At 33.5% G+C, this 19,578-nt stretch overlaps 1 protein-coding gene across 1 annotated transcript; it reads right to left on the bottom strand.

Moving 5' to 3' along the window:
- Positions 1-736: 736 nt before the first annotated feature.
- LOC138326441 (ribosome production factor 2 homolog) lies at positions 737-11,552 on the bottom strand. The gene is made up of 12 exons (XM_069272551.1): positions 11,447-11,552; positions 8,954-9,086; positions 8,231-8,268; positions 7,345-7,384; positions 6,552-6,633; positions 5,945-6,021; positions 5,623-5,722; positions 5,278-5,380; positions 4,645-4,789; positions 2,338-4,016; positions 1,171-1,820; positions 737-1,070 (listed from the first exon to the last, which is right to left on the bottom strand). Exons 1-10 carry the CDS (start codon positions 11,464-11,466, stop codon positions 3,813-3,815), a joined length of 942 nt encoding a protein of 313 aa, XP_069128652.1. The 5' UTR covers positions 11,467-11,552; the 3' UTR covers positions 737-1,070; positions 1,171-1,820; positions 2,338-3,812.
- Between the last annotated feature and the right edge of the window lie 8,026 nt (positions 11,553-19,578).

The raw sequence follows: 19,578 nt of genomic DNA, 5'->3' as shown, positions 1-19,578 counted from the left end.
TAAAAGCAATTTAAGCAAAAAATGGTAAAACTTTGACTCTTCTCAAAGCGAAAAAAGGCACATTTTCAAAATGGCCGCCAAATGGACCATTTCTTAAAATCCCTGTATAAAAAAAATCTACTGAAAATACAAATGTAATTTTTTGACAAAATTTGCATCTGGAAACTTGCTACAGATATTGATAAATTGTGTATTTGAAAATCTCATAACTTCTTTGATCTTTGTCGAAACGAGACTTCAACGGGACTGAAACCTCAGAAGAATACATCCTTAAGCTTAAACAATCGACAAAACAGAAACTTGCTCAAAAACTTTAACGTAAAATGGGACGCCGACGCCGGGGTGACATTATTAGCTCCCCCTATTCTTCGAATAGGCGAGCTAAAAAGTGATCTATGGGAGAAAATGGACACTACATGTATTGATGACATCACAACATTATCTAGCTCATGTGAGCAGTCAGCTCTCTTTTCTCTACCCTGATAAAAAAGTTATCTCCTTCTTACTGCAGGATGACTCAGACAAGCATGGGAGAAATGATTGATTAATCATGCGTTACGTTACATGTACATTAAAAAAGTTTTGTCCTATCTTAAACATGCTTTGACCACCGTGTTAGATTAGACAGGTTTTGCCAATAGACTAGATAGACATTTAAAGTTCTTATTTTTTGCTTTGATATATACATATAACAAGAAATAAATTACCCTTGAAAGAAATATCACACGTAGGTAGATTTAACCTTTTGTTTGTCTTTTTATTTCATCTCAATACAGTTAAATATTTCTATACACTACATATGTGCAGATACATTTTTGTCTGCAATCTCATATATCGAGAAATATCTTCCTAGCTTATATTCTCAAAAATAGACAAAACAGTTCTCTCTTGTGTTCTTAAATATTGATAAATTCTATCCTACTTTCACATACAGATACCGACAAACATCTTTTTACACACACTCTCTAATTTGCAGTTCCCTTGGTTGTACACTTACAGAAATAACACTCACCAATACACAATCTCAATAATAATGTATAAATCTCTGTCTTGTACACTAACAGCCATACCTCTCATCTATACATTATGATAATGTATAAATCTCTGTCTTGTACACTAACAATCTCATAATAATGTATAAATCTCTGTCTTGTACACTAACAGCCATACCTCTCATCTATACATTATGATAATGTATAAATCTCTGTCTTGTACACTAACAGCCATACCTCTCATCTATACATTATGATAATGTACAAATCTCTGTCTTGTACACTAACAGACATACCCTCTCATCTATACATTATGATAATGTACAAATCTCTGTCTTGTACACTAACAGACATACCTCTCATCTATACATTATGATAATGTACAAATCTCTGTCTTGTACACTAACAGCCATACCTCTCATCTATACATTATGATAATGTATAAATCTCTGTCTTGTACACTAACAGCCATACCTCTCATCTATACATTATGATAATGTATAAATCTCTGTCTTGTACACTAACAGCCATACCTCTCATCTATACATTATGATAATGTACAAATCTCTGTCTTGTACACTAACAGACATACCTCTCATCTATACATTATGATAATGTACAAATCTCTTTCTTGTACACTAACAGACATACCTCTCATCTATACATTATGATAATGTACAAATCTCTGTCTTGTACACTAACAGCCATACCTCTCATCTATACATTATGATAATGTACAAATCTCTTTCTTGTACACCAACAGACATACCTCTCATCAATACATTATGATAATGTACAAATCTCTTTCTTGTACACCAACAGCCATACCTCTCATCTATACATTATGATAATGTACAAATCTCTTTCTTGTACACCAACAGCCATACCTCTCATCTATACATTATGATAATGTACAAATCTCTGTCTTGTACACTAACAGACATACCTCTCATCAATACATTATGATAATGTACAAATCTCTTTCTTCCGTACCAACAGACATACCTCTCATCTATACATTATGATAATGTACAAATCTCTGTCTTGTACACTAACAGACATACCTCTCATCAATACATTATGATAATGTACAAATCTCTTTCTTGTTTATTATTTTTTTTTACGTCCTATTAACAGCCAGGGTCATGTAAGGACGTGCCAGGTTTGTTGGTGGAGGAAAGCGGAGTACCCGAGAAAAACCACCGACCAGCGGTTAGTACCTGGCAACTGCCCCACATGGATTCGAACCCGCATCCCAGAGGTGGAGGGCTTGTGGTAATATGTCGGGACATCTTAACCACTCGGCCACCGCGGCCCTCTCTTTCTTGTACACCAACAGACATACCTTTCATCAATACATTATGATAATGTATATACCTCTCACCAGTTCACTATCATTATGACAATCATAATCATAATTATAATGTACAAATTTCTCACTTTTACATGTTAATACAGACCTCTCATAAATACATTATCATGATGTCACACAAACACACACACACACACACACACACACACACACACACACACACACACACACACACACACACACACACACACACACACACACACACATTTGTGTGTGTGGTACATTACATCCCCCACACTAAAATTCACCCTTGGTATTATATCATAATTAAAATTCTAATTTCATCCAGTCTCTTATATTTCATTGTAGAGGGTTAAAAACTGAATTTGAAATTGAACAACCACTGAATGATCAAAAACTTACTACCATAGACAAACACTGTAAAATTATTTGCACCAGTATAATTTACACTACTACTTTGATTAAAATGATGAAACAATCTTTTATCAACATATTTCACACACAGGGACCTGGCACTTACTTTAACCGTCACCGCCATGTTCATTTGTTTTTCGGAACGCTTCTCGAGTTTACATATAAAGACTACATTATGCAAATTATGTAGTGTTGTGCTTGTGGGTAAACTCGAGAAGCGTTCCGAAAAACAAATGAACATGGCGGTGACGGTTAAAGTAACAGAGCTACACGATGTTTAAATGGAGTTTTTACAAAGTACGGGTCATGACACCTCCAAAGGAGATTGTGGATGAATACAGTTATGGGTACTGTTTACCACCACAAGCGTAGATTTTGTGATTTTGGCTTGGTTTTTGAGGTACCCATTAGAGCCGAGACGACATTTCGACCGGACAGGGAAATGTCTACCTAGCATATTTGACGTAAATTTCCCGATTCGTCAAGCCATAACTTCGTCAATACTTGGCCAATTTTGTTCATCATGCACTCAATGGAAATATAAATTATTTCTCTTTAAGGTAAGATATCCGTCAATGTTGTTTAGAACCCATTTATTAAAATAATCACGGTTTTAAAAAAATAGGTCAGTTTTTCTAGACCGCCGAGTTCATACCCTTGATACTATAATATATATATGTATACTATTGGATAAAAAAATTTCGTGCCAGGTCCCTGTGATTTCACACATGAAATATTTGGGCAAATACCAAGTAACAATATCAAATGTTAATGGTAAACATTTCTGGGCGTCATTACCCCGTATACTAAATATTGACAGTTCAAATATTTACTTTGAATCAGTAAATTAGCAACCTTCCATTTTGTTGGCGGAATCAATTCCTCTCATAATCAACTTATTTCTTGACAGTTTAAATCCAAGAACCTGTTTGCAACAGACCAAACAGGCAGCTTTTCACAATCTGTTATGTGCCACATCTCAAAAACTGTTGATGAATTTTCCAACAAAAATCAGAATGCTGTAGAAACATTTCTTCACAACGTATTATTAATCCATGAAAAAATAACAAATATTAATCTGCTGATTTCTTCACTCGTTTGGCTTTAGATGGTCCATTTGTTTCCTCGGACTGTGCTGTAGTTTTTTTGGTTCCTTTTGGCTTTTTGAGTCCCTTCATTTTCCGTGTTTGTAATTTCCCTAAGTCCTGTTTGTCCATGTGGATTCTGCCTAGTTTGGAACCAAAAGCATTGCGGGATATGTTCTTGGTTTTTCTAGGCTGTAACAGGAAAAAGAATTTACATGTATTTGTTATGTGCTTCTCAATTTGTTTGTGGTTGATGATTTCTACAACCCATTTAGTAAACAATTACAAGGTAACACATCAAATCTCTATACCTTTTCAGAAGATATTAGGTTTTGTCTCAGAAATCATACTTCTTAGATTGATATTATTGAAACATCCATAAACATTGCATGAACCCAAAATGGTACAAAAATATTCCACTATCTTATTAGTAGTAATCACACCTGTATGCCATGGTTTTAATCCAGACGTGATAAAAAGAGTCTTTTCATTAGGATTTCATAAATACTCTGATCCATGTCAAGTCAATAAATCACTAGAAGTGTTTCCAACTTATACCTTCCTCCATTTTGTAACAAAGAGGCATAATTCTGGTAGAGTTATCATGTTCTGATATAGATTACGCACATCTACATTGTATAAGGATTGTTGCCACAAAGTTTCATTGAAACTTCAGTAGTTAATTAAGAAGGCGTTAATTTGGTTGGTTGTTGTGTCTACAAACAGAAACCTTCTTCGTGTGAAAGTGGGGGGACGTTGGTGTTATAGTTACAACTATAGTTCAATAATTCAACTTTTAACAATATAACAATTAACTAACCTTGGCTGTCTTAGGTTGCCGTAGTGATCGTTTGAAGAGATCATCAGAGGCCAGTTTAGTCCGTCGTATAACTAGGTCCAAGGATGGCCCCATGTCCTCCAGTTCTACTCGGGGGATTTTACTGCCCGACTTTTTCATCTTGATTCTGTAATGAAGAAAACCTTTGTTAAGGTTTAATTTTTTAACTAGTCGTTTTTATATCCTTTAATACATTGTCTTTGAATCAGGAATTCAAATTCAAGATAAACAAAATTAATTTGAATTACTTAGTTTTGGGACCATCACATATGACAGAGGGTCATGCAGATCGAGATGACTTACCAAAGATAACTAATCATATTTGTATACCAGTCAAGGGTCAGATGTTGGCAAACTGGACATTGGGTCCTCTTTTTCAAAATGAGAAATTTCATTTTAGTTTAAAACAATTTTGGTAGTCTTCAGTCCAATGCAGGAATCTTGACAGGTATGTATTTGTTGAAATAAGAAGACAACAAAATAATGTAACATTAACTTATACATCCCTGAAGATACGTTTAGATTCTTCTAGTTCAAAGGCTGAAATAGTCCATTTTGGAAATATAGGGGTGAATAAGTTATCAACAAATATTTTACCTATTATGCCACACTTACTTGTAGTTCCGAAGCAGTATTTTCCCGTCTAATGCAGTGATCTGTATCACATGTTCTAGGCCAGCAAGTCGGAGTTGGCTGACCACAGGGCCACGGAAAAAATCTGACAAAAAAAAAGAAGGAACAATATTACCTTATATAGGACTTAGATTTCTGTTATTCTAGTCCAGATAGGAGAAGAAGGTCATTTAGAAAGAAGAAGAAAATAAAGATCCAAAATTCAGATAGTTTGGGCAAGAGGTACAACAAACCCTCTAACTGTAGGAAAATTAGGTAGATGTAATAGCCTAATGTAGCAATGCAAATCGAATGCTGATGGTTACTTTAATCAGATATACATCTTACCTATAAACAGATTCTTCAATCTTTTGTGTTCAGTGTCCTGGTCAAACGCTTCACCAGCAAATACCAAACAAGGCTTGCTACCGGTGTTACACTTAGCTCCCTGTAAAACAAAGAGTACCCAAATTAAAATATTGTGTCAGGCCGTCAAGCAATATCATTTCCCCCTTCACCCAAGGATGCTTCACATGGACATACTCTACATTAAACCTTACTTATGAAAAAACAAACAATTAGAAGTAAGGTACTTTCTCTATCACGACACCATGTTTACTATATGCAGACTGCTCATAACACAAACATTACTTTCAGGTCCTTGTCTCACCTGCATCTGGTACATAGACTTAAAATCTTCAATTCCCAGCTCAAACATGTCCAGAATGTGGAAATCAAACATACGCCCTGCCGAAACAAAATTACCAAACAATGACATATAAATAAAGCCAAGAATATTATAAGACTAGCAATCCTAAATTAAACTCCTTCTCATAAGGTCTATAGTTACTGTACCTCAATCAAATATGCCCCCTTTCAGACATAAAAGACTAGTTACTGTATTTAAGGTTATACAGTACTCAAATATTTTTAATACTTTTAATACTGACATAATTTTTTTTTGAATAATTTTTTCCTTCCGCGTACTCCGTACCATATTCGACCCAATAAGCCCCCACAGAGTTTAAAACAAATGAAAAAGTGAAAAGGTTTTTGATAAGACGAAATCATTGCAAACCTATACAGTATTGATAGTTCCGGTCTTATGCACGGGCAATTGAAATGAGGCCTCAAAAAGGGAAGGGGCGCTAATAGGGACATGGGCACTTACTCCCCCCTTGGCAAAACAATTTTTTTATTCACACCAAATTAAGATATAAAATAATAGAAAATTAAGACATTAAACTTTGAAAAACTTCAATGGTTAAAAAGCATACCTAAAATCAGATTGTCAGGGCGCTTCTTGGAGTGACATCCAAATGCAAATAAGGCAGCATCACTTTTTTTAGCAAAGAATTCCTGGAAATGAATTTTATGCAAATTAATCACCGGGAAACCTATCAATCTAAACAATATAAAATTATCCCTAAAATAAAGCATTTGTTTCTATGACATATGTCCGAGTCTAGACTTTTAAAACTAAAGGGAGATAATCTAATATCAAACCAGTTGAATAACATTGTTATACTGAACAAAAGGATGTTAGATTGAACAGAAAGCCTGCTTTGTCCTCCTTACTTTTTCCCAATTAAACAATTTGTTTACTATAATTGTCTATCACAAGCAATATTACAGCTGGTTTTATTCAATTTGATAGAGATGGCATTTCATTTCTCTTCTCAAAGGGATTTCCCTCCCCTTTTAACTTTGGGAGTCCCGGAGACTCTTAGGTTTGAAGTTTGCGAGACCCTATAAAAACATGGAGTCTTTTTGCTCAAATTTATTGTAGATCTTATAACACTTTCTATGGTGTACCAGAAAGTATGTTTTGTACTGTAATTACTATTTTTGCTTTTGAAAAAAAAAGAGAATCATTGCTTCTACTTCATCTAATTGACCTGTAATTTTCATTTTAAATTCCTTCCACATTGAGTCCCAAGGACTCCCATCATTTTATTTTAGGAGTCCCTAGGCATTTTTGTGAGTCAGAGACGCAGAAAACCTGCATCAGGGAAATCCCTGTTCTCACTAGATTTAAATATGCATTCTCAGCTCCTTGCTTATACTTACAAGTGGAGTTTCATCTTCAAATGGTCTTAAGATGTTCTTTCTGTATCAAAATAAACAGTTTACAAATTAGATGCTTTAAATGTATCATAACTAAATGGAGGTGCAATGATATACTATCACAACACATATTGAATTAAAACTGTTCCTAGTACACTTGTCTTAGCATTGCTGTCAGCTAAAGACTATGTAAATCAACTCATTAATTGTTTGTATAACATATCTAAATTTAATAATATCAAAAGGATTTAGGATGTTAAATGTTAATTCTGCTCAAACACTGTTTCAAATGTGTAGGACACACAATGATACAGGTGGGAAACTGTCAAACAGAGTACAAACAATAGCATTATAATTAAATATTTACATTTTCACTGCAGTCCCACTATGAAACCTTACCAAGCCAAGTCATTATCATTGTGATGACACAATTGTCGTGCTAGTGATTCTGGAAAAGCTGCTGTTCAAATGACTGTTTCCATCCATGACGATAACGAATGATTATTTCATTAAAGATGCAAAATCCCTTGTAATTTCATCATAAAATTGTAACCAAATGTAAATATAAGCATTGAAGGTCTTTCAGTTGGCATTCATAGCCAATATGAATGCCAACTGGACAGAAGCAAATTGCACGAAGCGCACAAATTCAACATGAAGCACTACCACGCTTCATGGAATTTGCTACTGTCCAGTTGGCATTCATATTGGCTATGAATGCCAACTGAAAGACGTTTAATGCTTAAATGAATAAATTTATGACATTATATACATTTTGTATATTAATCTGTTATAACAGAGCTATCGGTTTAAAGTGATAGATAGACAGACAGATGGACAAACATTGCCTAATTCAGATCGCCACTCACAGTCACCACTGTTTACATACCTTTTGTATGATACCGCATTTGGCTTCTTGAGTAGACACTGAAACAAAAGGAAAAGAGAAATAATATTCATATTAATGTTATCATAATAATGTGCTTCACTTCTAAATATCACTATTTTGTTTTACGATCATAATATTTTATGATAACTTTTTTCTACACAACAGATAATAAATATATCATACAAACAACCAATAAAATACCTGAACACAGGGAGAGGAGAAAGTGAAGTATGCAGTCTAATTGATGTTCAAACCCAGGACACCGGACCCTTTAACACCAGACACCTTACCAATTTACCAACCAAGCAAAATTACCCCTCCTTAATTAGTCCGACTCAATCCCACAACCCTCCTTTCTCCTCCAAGTCCTCACTAGGTAAGACATACATGACTTTACCATTGTGTGGTGTAAGTTGTAACATGAAAGTAGAAGATATAGTGGTCAAACTGGGGTTTGAACCTTGACCCCTGAGTAATCTGGTTATATGTGACTGACTTTGCTTAGTTCTGGTTTACTTATTTAATTTTATATACTACATATTTTTTCTGATTACATTACTTTAACATTTATAAAGAAAGAGAGTAATTTTTCAAATTTAATATATATGAGATCAGTCAGACTATCAAAATTAATATGATAGTATGTACATGTTGGATGAGTTGGATTTACCTATAATAATAACCGATATTTACATAGTGGGAGTACTGACTTTTGCTACTTACCAATTCCTTCATAGCCTGAGTGACAATCATACTAGTGTTACCTCCCTTTACAAAGATGGATGTCTTTGTGTTTTCTGTGATCTTTGGTTCTCTTCCCTCTAAAAACCTTTTGCCCTTCTGGGTTTTAGGTTTCCTAAAAGAATGAAAAAATGATTTTTTATAAACATATAGATAGAATGAGACCTCTGTACACCCCACATATTGAATAAATGCATATATCAAATTTGGGGGTTATAGAACTGTAAAATCTTTTTTAAGAAATCAGGATGAACAGCATCCATGTTTTTCACATTACACTACTTATTCTCAATGATATAAATTTGCTGTGGCTTTACATACCTGTATAACATAAATACATAAATGCCCCAGTCTCCATAGGAAGTTGAATTGGGACAAAGCATGAAGCCACAGGGTAGGACAATACAAATGGTAAACATATTTCAAAAAGGCAGGGATAATTTTCATACAGTGGTGAAGGCACAAAGGATTCCTTGATATCTATTAAAGGTCCACTACCTTTTCAAAACGGCTTTTGATTTTTAAAATGGGAATGTAAAAGGAGATCAATAATTTTGTAGAGTCGCAAAAGTTATTAACTTACCATTAATACTACATTTATCATCACCTTCCGAACAATTTAATTAAAACAAATAAAATGTTAATTTTCATATTGCGAGTGGTCTTATGTTTCCAACCGTCGTCCGAAATACCACGCAGTATTTGACTATCAGTACGCCAGAAGGCAAAACAGCTATATGACTCTCCACTGTTATCATATATTACGCTGGAATTCTTGAATATGTTTTGTGTTGTAGCCTCATCTTAGGACATGGATATATATTTTCTGATGTAATTAATGTTTAATAAAGTTATATGTGCCATAATTTTCAGTTCACCCTTATTTTTCGTTTTTTCTTCATTGTTTATATAATTGCCATTTTGTATGGATGGCAAGTTGTCATTTGTTCATGGAGCATTGGTATGTAAATGACATCAATACAATGGAAGATCTCATAAGAAATATTATATTTTTATAAAAGCAAATATCTATCAAAACTAAATTATGAAATCATTATAAAAGGATAATTATAAAGATGCCAAAGCATAAGTGTTTTTTCACTTTTGCTTCCTTTAGCTTTTGCAGGTTTTCACCTTTTCAATATTTTGCTTCATAGCACAGAATCTTTTAAAGTAAACACTCATTCACCATTATCTAATCAGTAAATTTCTTATCTTAGCAACTTAACCTTTTTATCGAAACCTGTAATAAACTTATGCCTATTTTTTTTAATTTGTTTAACAGTTGCATTTTGAGTACTCACTACTGTTTGGCAGCGACTCCAGTTACATTATCTGTTTTCTGAAAATAGTTCCTTCAGACTATAGGGCTTTTGGAACAAGCAACTTATTGGAATTTCCATCCCCCGCTTTCAGGACATATTGTAGGTAAACATTATTGAGGTTAGGTTTAACCTTGTTTGAAACATGAAAAAATAAACTGATGTCTTATTCAACCTTGTTACCAAGTCTGAAGAAAATCGGTTAATATTTATTACAGTTATTGTACGGAAGTGGTAGAAACTAACTTTTTTTATTTAAGCAAAGGCCCATAAAGTTCCTAAATAAGGTCCGTTGAAAGTCGCGATCTCAAAAAATTAAGGCAATTAACCTTGTTACTAAGTTTGAAGAAAATCGGTTTAAATTTGTTACACTTATTGCACAGAAATGGCCGACAATGAAGTTTTTAGTAATTCAAAGGGCCATAACCCCGGTCCATCGACAGTCGCGATCGAACTTGGCCGAGCCCTTAATGCATTTAACCTTGTCACCAAGTTTGAAGAAAATCAATTTACATTTGTTACAGTTATTGCATGGAAACAAAGTGTTACAGACAGATGGATGGACAGACAGACAGACAAACCCAAATTAATATCCCCTGTTTCGAAGAAAGCGGGGGATAATAAATAAGTATACGTAATATAAGGCGGTCACCATTATGTTTGATGATACTTTGTGCGAGCTCGATTGAATATATCCCTAGCTAATGTTGTAGCGAAGGTGATCTTTTCCGCTACAACATTAGCTATTGTATCCCATAACCACTGGACTCTAAAGTTAGTCAGTCTGTTATTTAAGTGCAGGAAAACGTGTACATCCATATATGCCTATCTTTATTTGTTTATTGCATTTTTATACAACTCTTTGGGTTAGGCTAAACGGATTTTACCAACGTTACTGTTACCTTATTGGGCATCCAAAGTTTATTTATGGAAATTTCTGTTGTGTTTCTGTTCTGTTGGTATATATGTATATATTGACATTGTCAGACTCGTACAGCTGTGCTAAGTACAAGTGATCAGATATCTAGCTGTATCTAGGTCTCTGAAGTGATTGACGTTCTGCTTGTGAAATAGATTTGATAAATAGTTATCAAAATATTCTTGTAGTCGAAATGGGAGACTGAACTATAGGTCATGTAATACATATACTTACACAACACGTTGTACGACCATTGTGACAGTATCTGGACACCTTTTCCTAAACACAAGACAGCAAGAAACACGTGTTGTTATTACTTGTACGGAGAGTTCTTACAAAGGGAGATAACTCATGTAAATATCTCTAACAAAAAGGTCCATGGTGTCTGTAAATGCATACGACTTATCATGTTTCATAGTAATAGATTTCAAGAGAGAAAAGTGCATTAATTCTAAATCAAATAAAAATACAATAATATATCCAATAATTTAGTGGGCCTAATAATGTTACTAATGTAAATACTATCATATATACATGCTATTCTGGTATTTTCTCAACACAAAAACTATCTCATTTGTCTTAAAAACAATCCGACGGCGTAGATCATTTAATATTAATTAAAATATTCCACTTACTTAGTGTAACCATGTCTACTGTTCTGGTCTCAAGATGAAAAAAAAAGTTAAGTAGGAGGGACCCAAGGATGTAAATTATCTTAAACTTAATTATTTAGTCAACTTATCAAATGAACTGAGGATTTCGTGTACTTTCGAAATGTTTAAGATGCTCCAACGCTGAAAAATGGTATTTTTCACTATCAAAAACAGGATCAGGCGATTTGGTATTTTTCTTCAGTTACAAAAGTTACTTACTTTACACCATTACCACTATTGGAAAGTTTGAGCTTCTTATTCTATTTTAAGATAAAAATATTGGAAATATTTAATTGCATCCCGAAAAAATTCCGTGCCACTATGTTATATGTAGAATGATATTCTGACTGCGCATGCACCAAAAGCAAAATAATTTATTTCATATTCTTTTTGTGTTAATCTGACATATATATACACGATTAAACATCAATTAATGTTCAAATGATGAGTATCATTAATGGTCTGTCGGCGGTGGAGCATCTTTAAGTTGATAGCACAGGCGTACACATTTTGTTTTATTAAAGATATTATAGTAGAATTCTTGGTAATATTCTCTGACTTATTACCAAGACATGTTTTCAGATTACATTTTTAGTCTACAAATGCCCGTGGCTGATACAGTGGGGAAAAAACCACACACACACACACACACACAAATCGGATGAATATTCTTTTTTTTTTACAATGTAAAACCAACATCGGTGTTATATCCTTTAAAATGCCCAAATGATTTGCAGATGACATTTTTTTACTTGAATTGAATAATCCATAATGTGGTGGAATTTTGCAACGTTATCTCATTTGAAAGTTGTGTCCTAATAAAAAAAAACTTTACTACAAACTTTTCCTGGCGGAAATTGGCCCAATTAGGAACTGTCGACACTTTCCAAATATGGTTATCGTTTACGGAAAGTGCCGACGGTTCTCGATTGATTGTCACCGGTGTCTTCCCACTCCGCCAACATATCGATCCTATTTTAACATTGGGATGAGGAACAATAGAGAACAATAAGGGCTAATTACAGGTAAGGTATAGTCTATTTTAGAAAAAATTGGTTACCTGTGTTTACCTGCATTTACCAGTACACTTGTAGCATACATGAATATAGGCATAGTTATACATTATAATATATATTATCACAGTAAATATGCTTTATTAATTACATTTTGAAAAGAAAAAAAATCTTATCATATGAGTCTTTCTGAGATTCACTATGATACACATATAATATTTTGCATTATAGATAAATTAGGAAAAACAGCAACTTAAGTAAATATCTTATTATAATTTAATAATCAGCAATAAATATTCACGCATTTTTGTTTATTAACATACATGTAGACATAAAATTCACAAAACATATAGTAGATCTAGAACTATAAATATTTCAGCTGATGAATGTTGGTATTCTTTCTATCATGGAGGCCACATCATCGTCGACTTCACCATCACACAATTTTCCAAGTTCTTTCTTGAGATTTAAAGGTCACTTTGTATTTCAAACGAATAAAAAAAAAAAAAAAAAAAACCACACACACAGCCTCGACCCCCCCCCCCCTTTTTTCATAGAAATAAATGATAAATGTTGTAAAGTAACTGGTCGTAATTGATTCCAAATATATGTATCGCATTCTAAGGAAACGGAAATGGTTTGACCATCATAGCATTATAATGTAATGTCCTTTTGTTCTTTTTCCAGGATTTGTTGCAGCAAATCAAAAAGGACTCTGATGCCAATGTCGGGAACAAATATGGACACGGGAATCAGATAATGTAGGTAACTATCGATAAGAAATGACGTTTCTAAACCATTGAGCTTACTAATGAAAATGGAAACAAATGTTACTTATAATACAGACGAACACTGTAAGATTATTGTTAATACAGGATGGAAAATAACGTGAAAATAAAATAAAAAATAATAAAGAGAACATATTTTTTTATATGCTATTGATAAAACGACTGTCTTATATCGAGAATCATGGAAAGGGGTGCCTTTTAGGCAACGTGTAATTTTGATTTATTCCCTTGGTAAGCGTTGAATCATCTCCTCTCATCTGATAATGATAGTTAGTCTAGGCTACGACAGTTATAGCGCGTCCACACCAAAGAAAAAACATACCCTAGTGACATCTACATAAATATCAGTTATTCCATGTCTGTCGTTGGCCGTCTGCGGCGTAGACTAAAAGCTTGATGGCTTGGACCAGACAAGTGTTCAGGCTGTTGTTGTAAATCTCTATCACCTTGTCCAAAGACACATCGCTGACTCCTCCAATTAGTCTCAGACAAGTGTGAACAAGTTATGTGGATTCACTAATAGATCTGTAATGGAGCCGGTTAATATCACAACCCCCTGACCTTTGACAAGTACAGAAGGACTACTAGGTAATGTGTTAGGATTAGATTTAGGCAAATAGCAGTAATAGTGAGGCTTCAGGCTGAATATACGGACAAGGATAACACGTGCCAGGGGATGAGACAATATTGATCAAATTTGTTTCCTTGTACCAGACCATGATCTATGTGAATTTGTTCACTTTTATACATTTGATAGTTTTCTTATCAATCACAATATTAGAATTGTAAACCGACTGATTTTCCCGGAGATTTAACTTCGCGTTTTCCAGGATAACTTTTTTTCACAAGGATTAATTTTACGATTGATAACTCTTTAGTTTACTTCTCCTGAGTAAGACGACTGGTTTGCCCGTTGTCAGTATAATATGATCGGATAGGGTGTGCTACTTGGTGTCTTCGGCAGCATGCTTCAATTATAAAGCACTACAAGAATACACAACACGAATGCACCAGTCTCCCGTAACACACACCTCGCACTACATACACGTTATAAACCGCATGGGAGGCCATCCTTACGTGACCCTGGCTGTTGATTGGACGTTAATAAATTTGGTCGTAGAATGCTAGGACATCGCGCACAAAGTTCGGTCACTTTTATGTAACGTTATTGAATGTAAAAGACGTCATTATCTTATAACATGACGAGCGCAATTAATGCCATTTCCGACATTCGGCAAACCTGCAAGACAAAGAAAAAACGCAATTTTTCGAATACTTCTTTTAATTTTCAGTAGAGATTTCGCACACGTATATTTGAGCAAAAACGTATTTTTTTTATTCTGAATAGAAAACATAAAAAAGTAGAACGACGTCGCAGTCTATATTTTCTGACATGTTATTAAAATTGAAGAAAAACGTATTTTTATATTAACAATTCATGTCTCTGTCTCATGTATTAGTACCGTTTTGTACTGTGTGTATTTGTGTTTTTTCACTTTTTTCTCTTTTCTCTTCGGATCTGTCGATCGGCAAGTCTACAAACAAAGTCGACCATTTTGAAGTATGACGTCACAATTCATTATAACGAAATGACATCATGATAAATCGTTTTTGGGGAATCTCTTTGTCAAATTTTACCACAATGGGTATTCAGTATGACCACAGTGTTACTTTAACTGAAACCGCATACAGGTGCGTGTTATATCTGTCGCGCCAAAAAACGTCATTTTCTCAACAAAAACACATAAATAGAAAAATAAATATTACAAATATTTTGATAAAAGTCCTTCCGTAATTGAATAAATATATCCTTTCTGTTTTTCAATTAAAAAAAATAGTATTGCGCTTATATCATTTAACTGTTCAACGCTTTTTCCAATGAAATTCCGGCGTGACGTAAAAGTGACCGAACATTGTGCGTTATGTCTAGATATGTGTAAGTCATCGGGATTACGTATAGTCAATGGACGACACCCAGATGACGCTATAGGTAACTTTACTTTCTATAATAATAATGGAAAGAGTCTCATTGATTATTTGATTACTGATAATACGCAAAAAGGAAACGTTACCAAATTTATTTCCGGTAATTTCAATACTTTCTCTGATCACTGTCCCATTACTTTTAGTATAAAAATTAATCAGACTGTTTCTACAAAAGCTGTAGACAATGTAAATTCAAATGTCGAATACAGTAGAGGACAATGCATGTCGGTTAGATGGAAAGAAGAAAATATACATTTAGTCAGGGATAAATTAAATGATGATAGATGAAGAACTTAATGTTGACTTTAACAGCCAAAATGTGGTGAACGAATGTGTAAATAACATATGTCACATAATCAATGATTGTACTTTACCGTTCTGTGAGTGTAGAGAAAACCCTGTTCGTAATACGGTAGATAGAAAGTTTTCTAATTCAACAGAGGACAAACCATGGATTACTCCTCAATGCAAACACCTTTATAAAGAATACCGGAAAGCTTTGTCAAATTTTAATAAAGACAAATCTGATGAAACGCACCTCAGACTATTAACTGCTAAGCGTAATTTTAAAAAATTAGAATATAAACTAAAACGGGAGTATAAACGGTATGAAGGAAATATGTTGGAGCTTTTGAAAAAGAGTAACCCGAAACAGTTTTTCAAATTATTTAAGAAAAATAAAACGAACAGAGTTAACTCTACACTCGACATAGACGACTTTTATCTACATTTTAAAAATCTAATGGATGCTAACAATGGCGAATGCTCAGACCTTCCTGAAGATGATATGGAACCTGTGTACGAAAATCTTGACTGCAATATCTCAGCCCAAGAAATAATCAGTGCTATTAATAATTTGAAGTTACATAAAAGTTGTAGCGAAGACTTAATAATGAATGAAATATTCATTCACGGAAAAGATATATTATTACCATATTTGGAAAGATTGTTCAATTCTATTTTTAGATCTGGGTTTTTCCCCGAGTCCTGGTCACAATCTTGCATAGTTCCGATTTTCAAGAAAGGATGTGTTAACGAGACAAACAATTATCGAGGTATATCTATTGTAAGTTGTTTCGGTAAATTATTTACTACTATTTTGAATAATAGAATCATGAAATGGGAGAAAGAAAATAGTATTTTAACAGATGCACAATTTGGATTCAGAAGGGGGTCTTCAACTTTAGACGCCATATTCGTATTACAAACTTTAATTAATAAGAAACTAAGAAATAAGGAAAGACTTTATTGTTGTTTTATAGATTTTCGAAAGGCATTCGATTTTATTGATAGAGGAAAGTTATGGAGTAAAACTGATTAATTATGGAATTAGGGGAAAGTTTTTAAAAATCATATTTTCATTATACGAAAATGTTAAAGCCTGTGTAAAACTCGATGGCCATTTGAGTCAATGCTTCCCGAACAGAACCGGACTCTTACAAGGGGAAATATTGTCACCTGTACTTTACTCAATGTATGTTAATGATTTTGAAATGAGTTTTATTAATGATAATTGTCCTAATATTGAACTACAAATGCTTAATTTGTTCCTATTAATGTATGCTGACGACACGGTCCTATTTGCCAATAGTCCAGAATGTTTGCAATGCATGTAAAATTCATTATTAGATTATTCTAGACGCCGGAACCTGGAGGTTAATGTCGAAAAAACGAAAATTATTGTTTTTAGAAACGGTGGTCACTTACGAAGTAATGAATCATGGAAATATGACAACATGAATGTTAGAAATTGTTGACACGTTCAAATACTTAGGTATGTTTTTTAATTACAACGGCAAATTTACAAAAACACAGAAACATCTTGCAGAACAAGGTAAAAAGGCATTATTTGCATTAGCATCTTCCTTTAAAAATCATTGTTTGAATGTTGAAACATATTGTTCAGTTTTTGATTCACATGTAAGTAGTATTCTATGTTATGCAGCCGAAATTTGGGGACTACACAAAGCACCAGATATAGAAAGGGTACACTTGAATTTTTGTAAGAGAATTCTAAAAGTTAGAAAATCTACAAGTAATGATTTAGTATATTGTGAACTAGGTCGCTTACCTATGTATGTAGTTAGAAAACTAAGAGTGTTTAAATATTGGTTAAAGCTCAGAAATACGGATAACTTGATTGTGAAAACTTGTTTCGATGATCGTGTGAACGAAAATGACGAGTGGATAAGTAATATTAAGAATGAATTAGCATTATTAGGACTCGGTTATATGGTTGACACTTACATTCCTGACAACGTTGCTTTTCAAATAATAAAACAGAGACTAGTTGATAGCACTAAGCAAAACATCGTAGCAAAAATATCTGCCTCACCAAAAGGTTCATTATACCAACACTTGATAAACAATCATTGTGTCCAATTTTATCTACGTAAATCTATTGAGGTCAAATACAAACATGTAATAACCAAATTTAGATTATCATGTCACAACTTAAATATTGAGGTTGGTAGACACCATAACATTTTACGTAGAAATAGAATATGTATTAAGTGTAACCTAAGAGATGTAGAAGACGAATTTCATTTTATTCTGATGTGTCCTTTTTATAATGATTTAAGGTTGAAATACATCAAAAAATACTATTATAAAAGACCATCTGTTTTCAAATTAATACAGCTCCTAAGTATTAATAATGTAAGAGAATTATCCAATCTAGGTAAATATCTATATTTAGCATGCAAAAGGAGGAACTGAAAGCCTTATTAATATATATTTAGATAACAAATGTAATATATAAGTGTCCTTGTTAATTATCTTTCATTTATTAGATTTGAGTTTGAAATCTGTCAACTGTCTCGCATTGAATTCATAATATATTATTTTACTACATGAATATCATTATTATTATTATGAACCTATGTAATATTCCAATATTTGTTGATCACTCTCCTTATATGGATCGGTACGTTGCAATTGATAAATACATGTTGTTATTTTCACCTATAGGTCGAAAGGCCTACGGAATAAAATGAATGAATGAAAAATAATCAAACAAACAATCAGACAAATAAAAAAAAGAAACATTTTCACGGTGATCAGTTTCCGCGAATTATCATTTTCCGAGAAATACTCAATTTGGTTCGCCCGCGAAAATAACTTGACTAACAGTATGCTATTGTAAGGATCATTTCCCCCTAATTTCCTTATCTAGCAATCTTTTGTGTTTTATAGATTTTTATGTCTCCGAATCAGTTCATTTTAATATTCCGTTTGAAAGATACACATGCTTTATGGGAAGAAGGAATCCCCACACTTAATAAGGCCCTAATTGCATATTAACCATTAAACCTTCATTTGTTAATGATCCCTTAAATGACGTTTTGAATAAAGCCGTTTTAATGATAAATTAACTAATTGATCATTAGTTATTTAATGATTCATTAAGACTTAAAGATTACCTTAATGAACGTTCTTGCAACCTGTCCCATATTTGTAAATTGAAATTCGATCATTTAATTTAATACGCCGAAATCATGGAATATGTTTCATTTATTGAATTCGGTATTCTGGAACCAGTTTCATTTGATTGAATTGGGCATCTTAGAATTTGTTTCGTTTTATTGAATTGAGCATCCTGGAATCTGTTCCATTTATCAGAATGTTATTCAATAGAATCGTTTGTCGTAGAACTTGTCCTTTAATAAGTCTGTTTTTCTCTTTTTATCAAGTAACAGTACACGTCTTGGATCCAGGTCATTATAATTGTGTCTAAATGATGACCCCACCAGATAACACACTCCTACCACCAGGCTGCCCAGCAGAACCAATGCCAATGACCTTGACCTCACAGCTTGATATCGATCGCAATATTTCTTCAAGCGATAGCATTGGCTTGCAGTAGTTTGGAAAGCCAAGCTAACGTTAAAAATTTCTATATTTTTCATCTGAAATTATCAGTATAT

Source organism: Argopecten irradians, chromosome 1, assembly GCF_041381155.1.
Source record: "Argopecten irradians isolate NY chromosome 1, Ai_NY, whole genome shotgun sequence".
Lineage (NCBI taxonomy): Eukaryota > Metazoa > Mollusca > Bivalvia > Pectinida > Pectinidae > Argopecten > Argopecten irradians.
The sequence above is the reverse complement of the archived record's forward strand: the minus strand, read 5'-3'. Positions and strand labels throughout refer to the sequence as shown.

Coding starts and splice junctions, on each gene's coding strand:
- LOC138326441 (XM_069272551.1), bottom strand. CDS start 11,466: ATGGTCGTACAACGTGTTGT. Junction 9,087..11,446: donor ATGGTCGTACAACGTGTTGT/GTAAGTATATGT, acceptor TCATTCTTTTAG/GAAACCTAAAACCCAGAAGG. Junction 8,269..8,953: donor CTCAGGCTATGAAGGAATTG/GTAAGTAGCAAA, acceptor CTTTTGTTTCAG/TGTCTACTCAAGAAGCCAAA.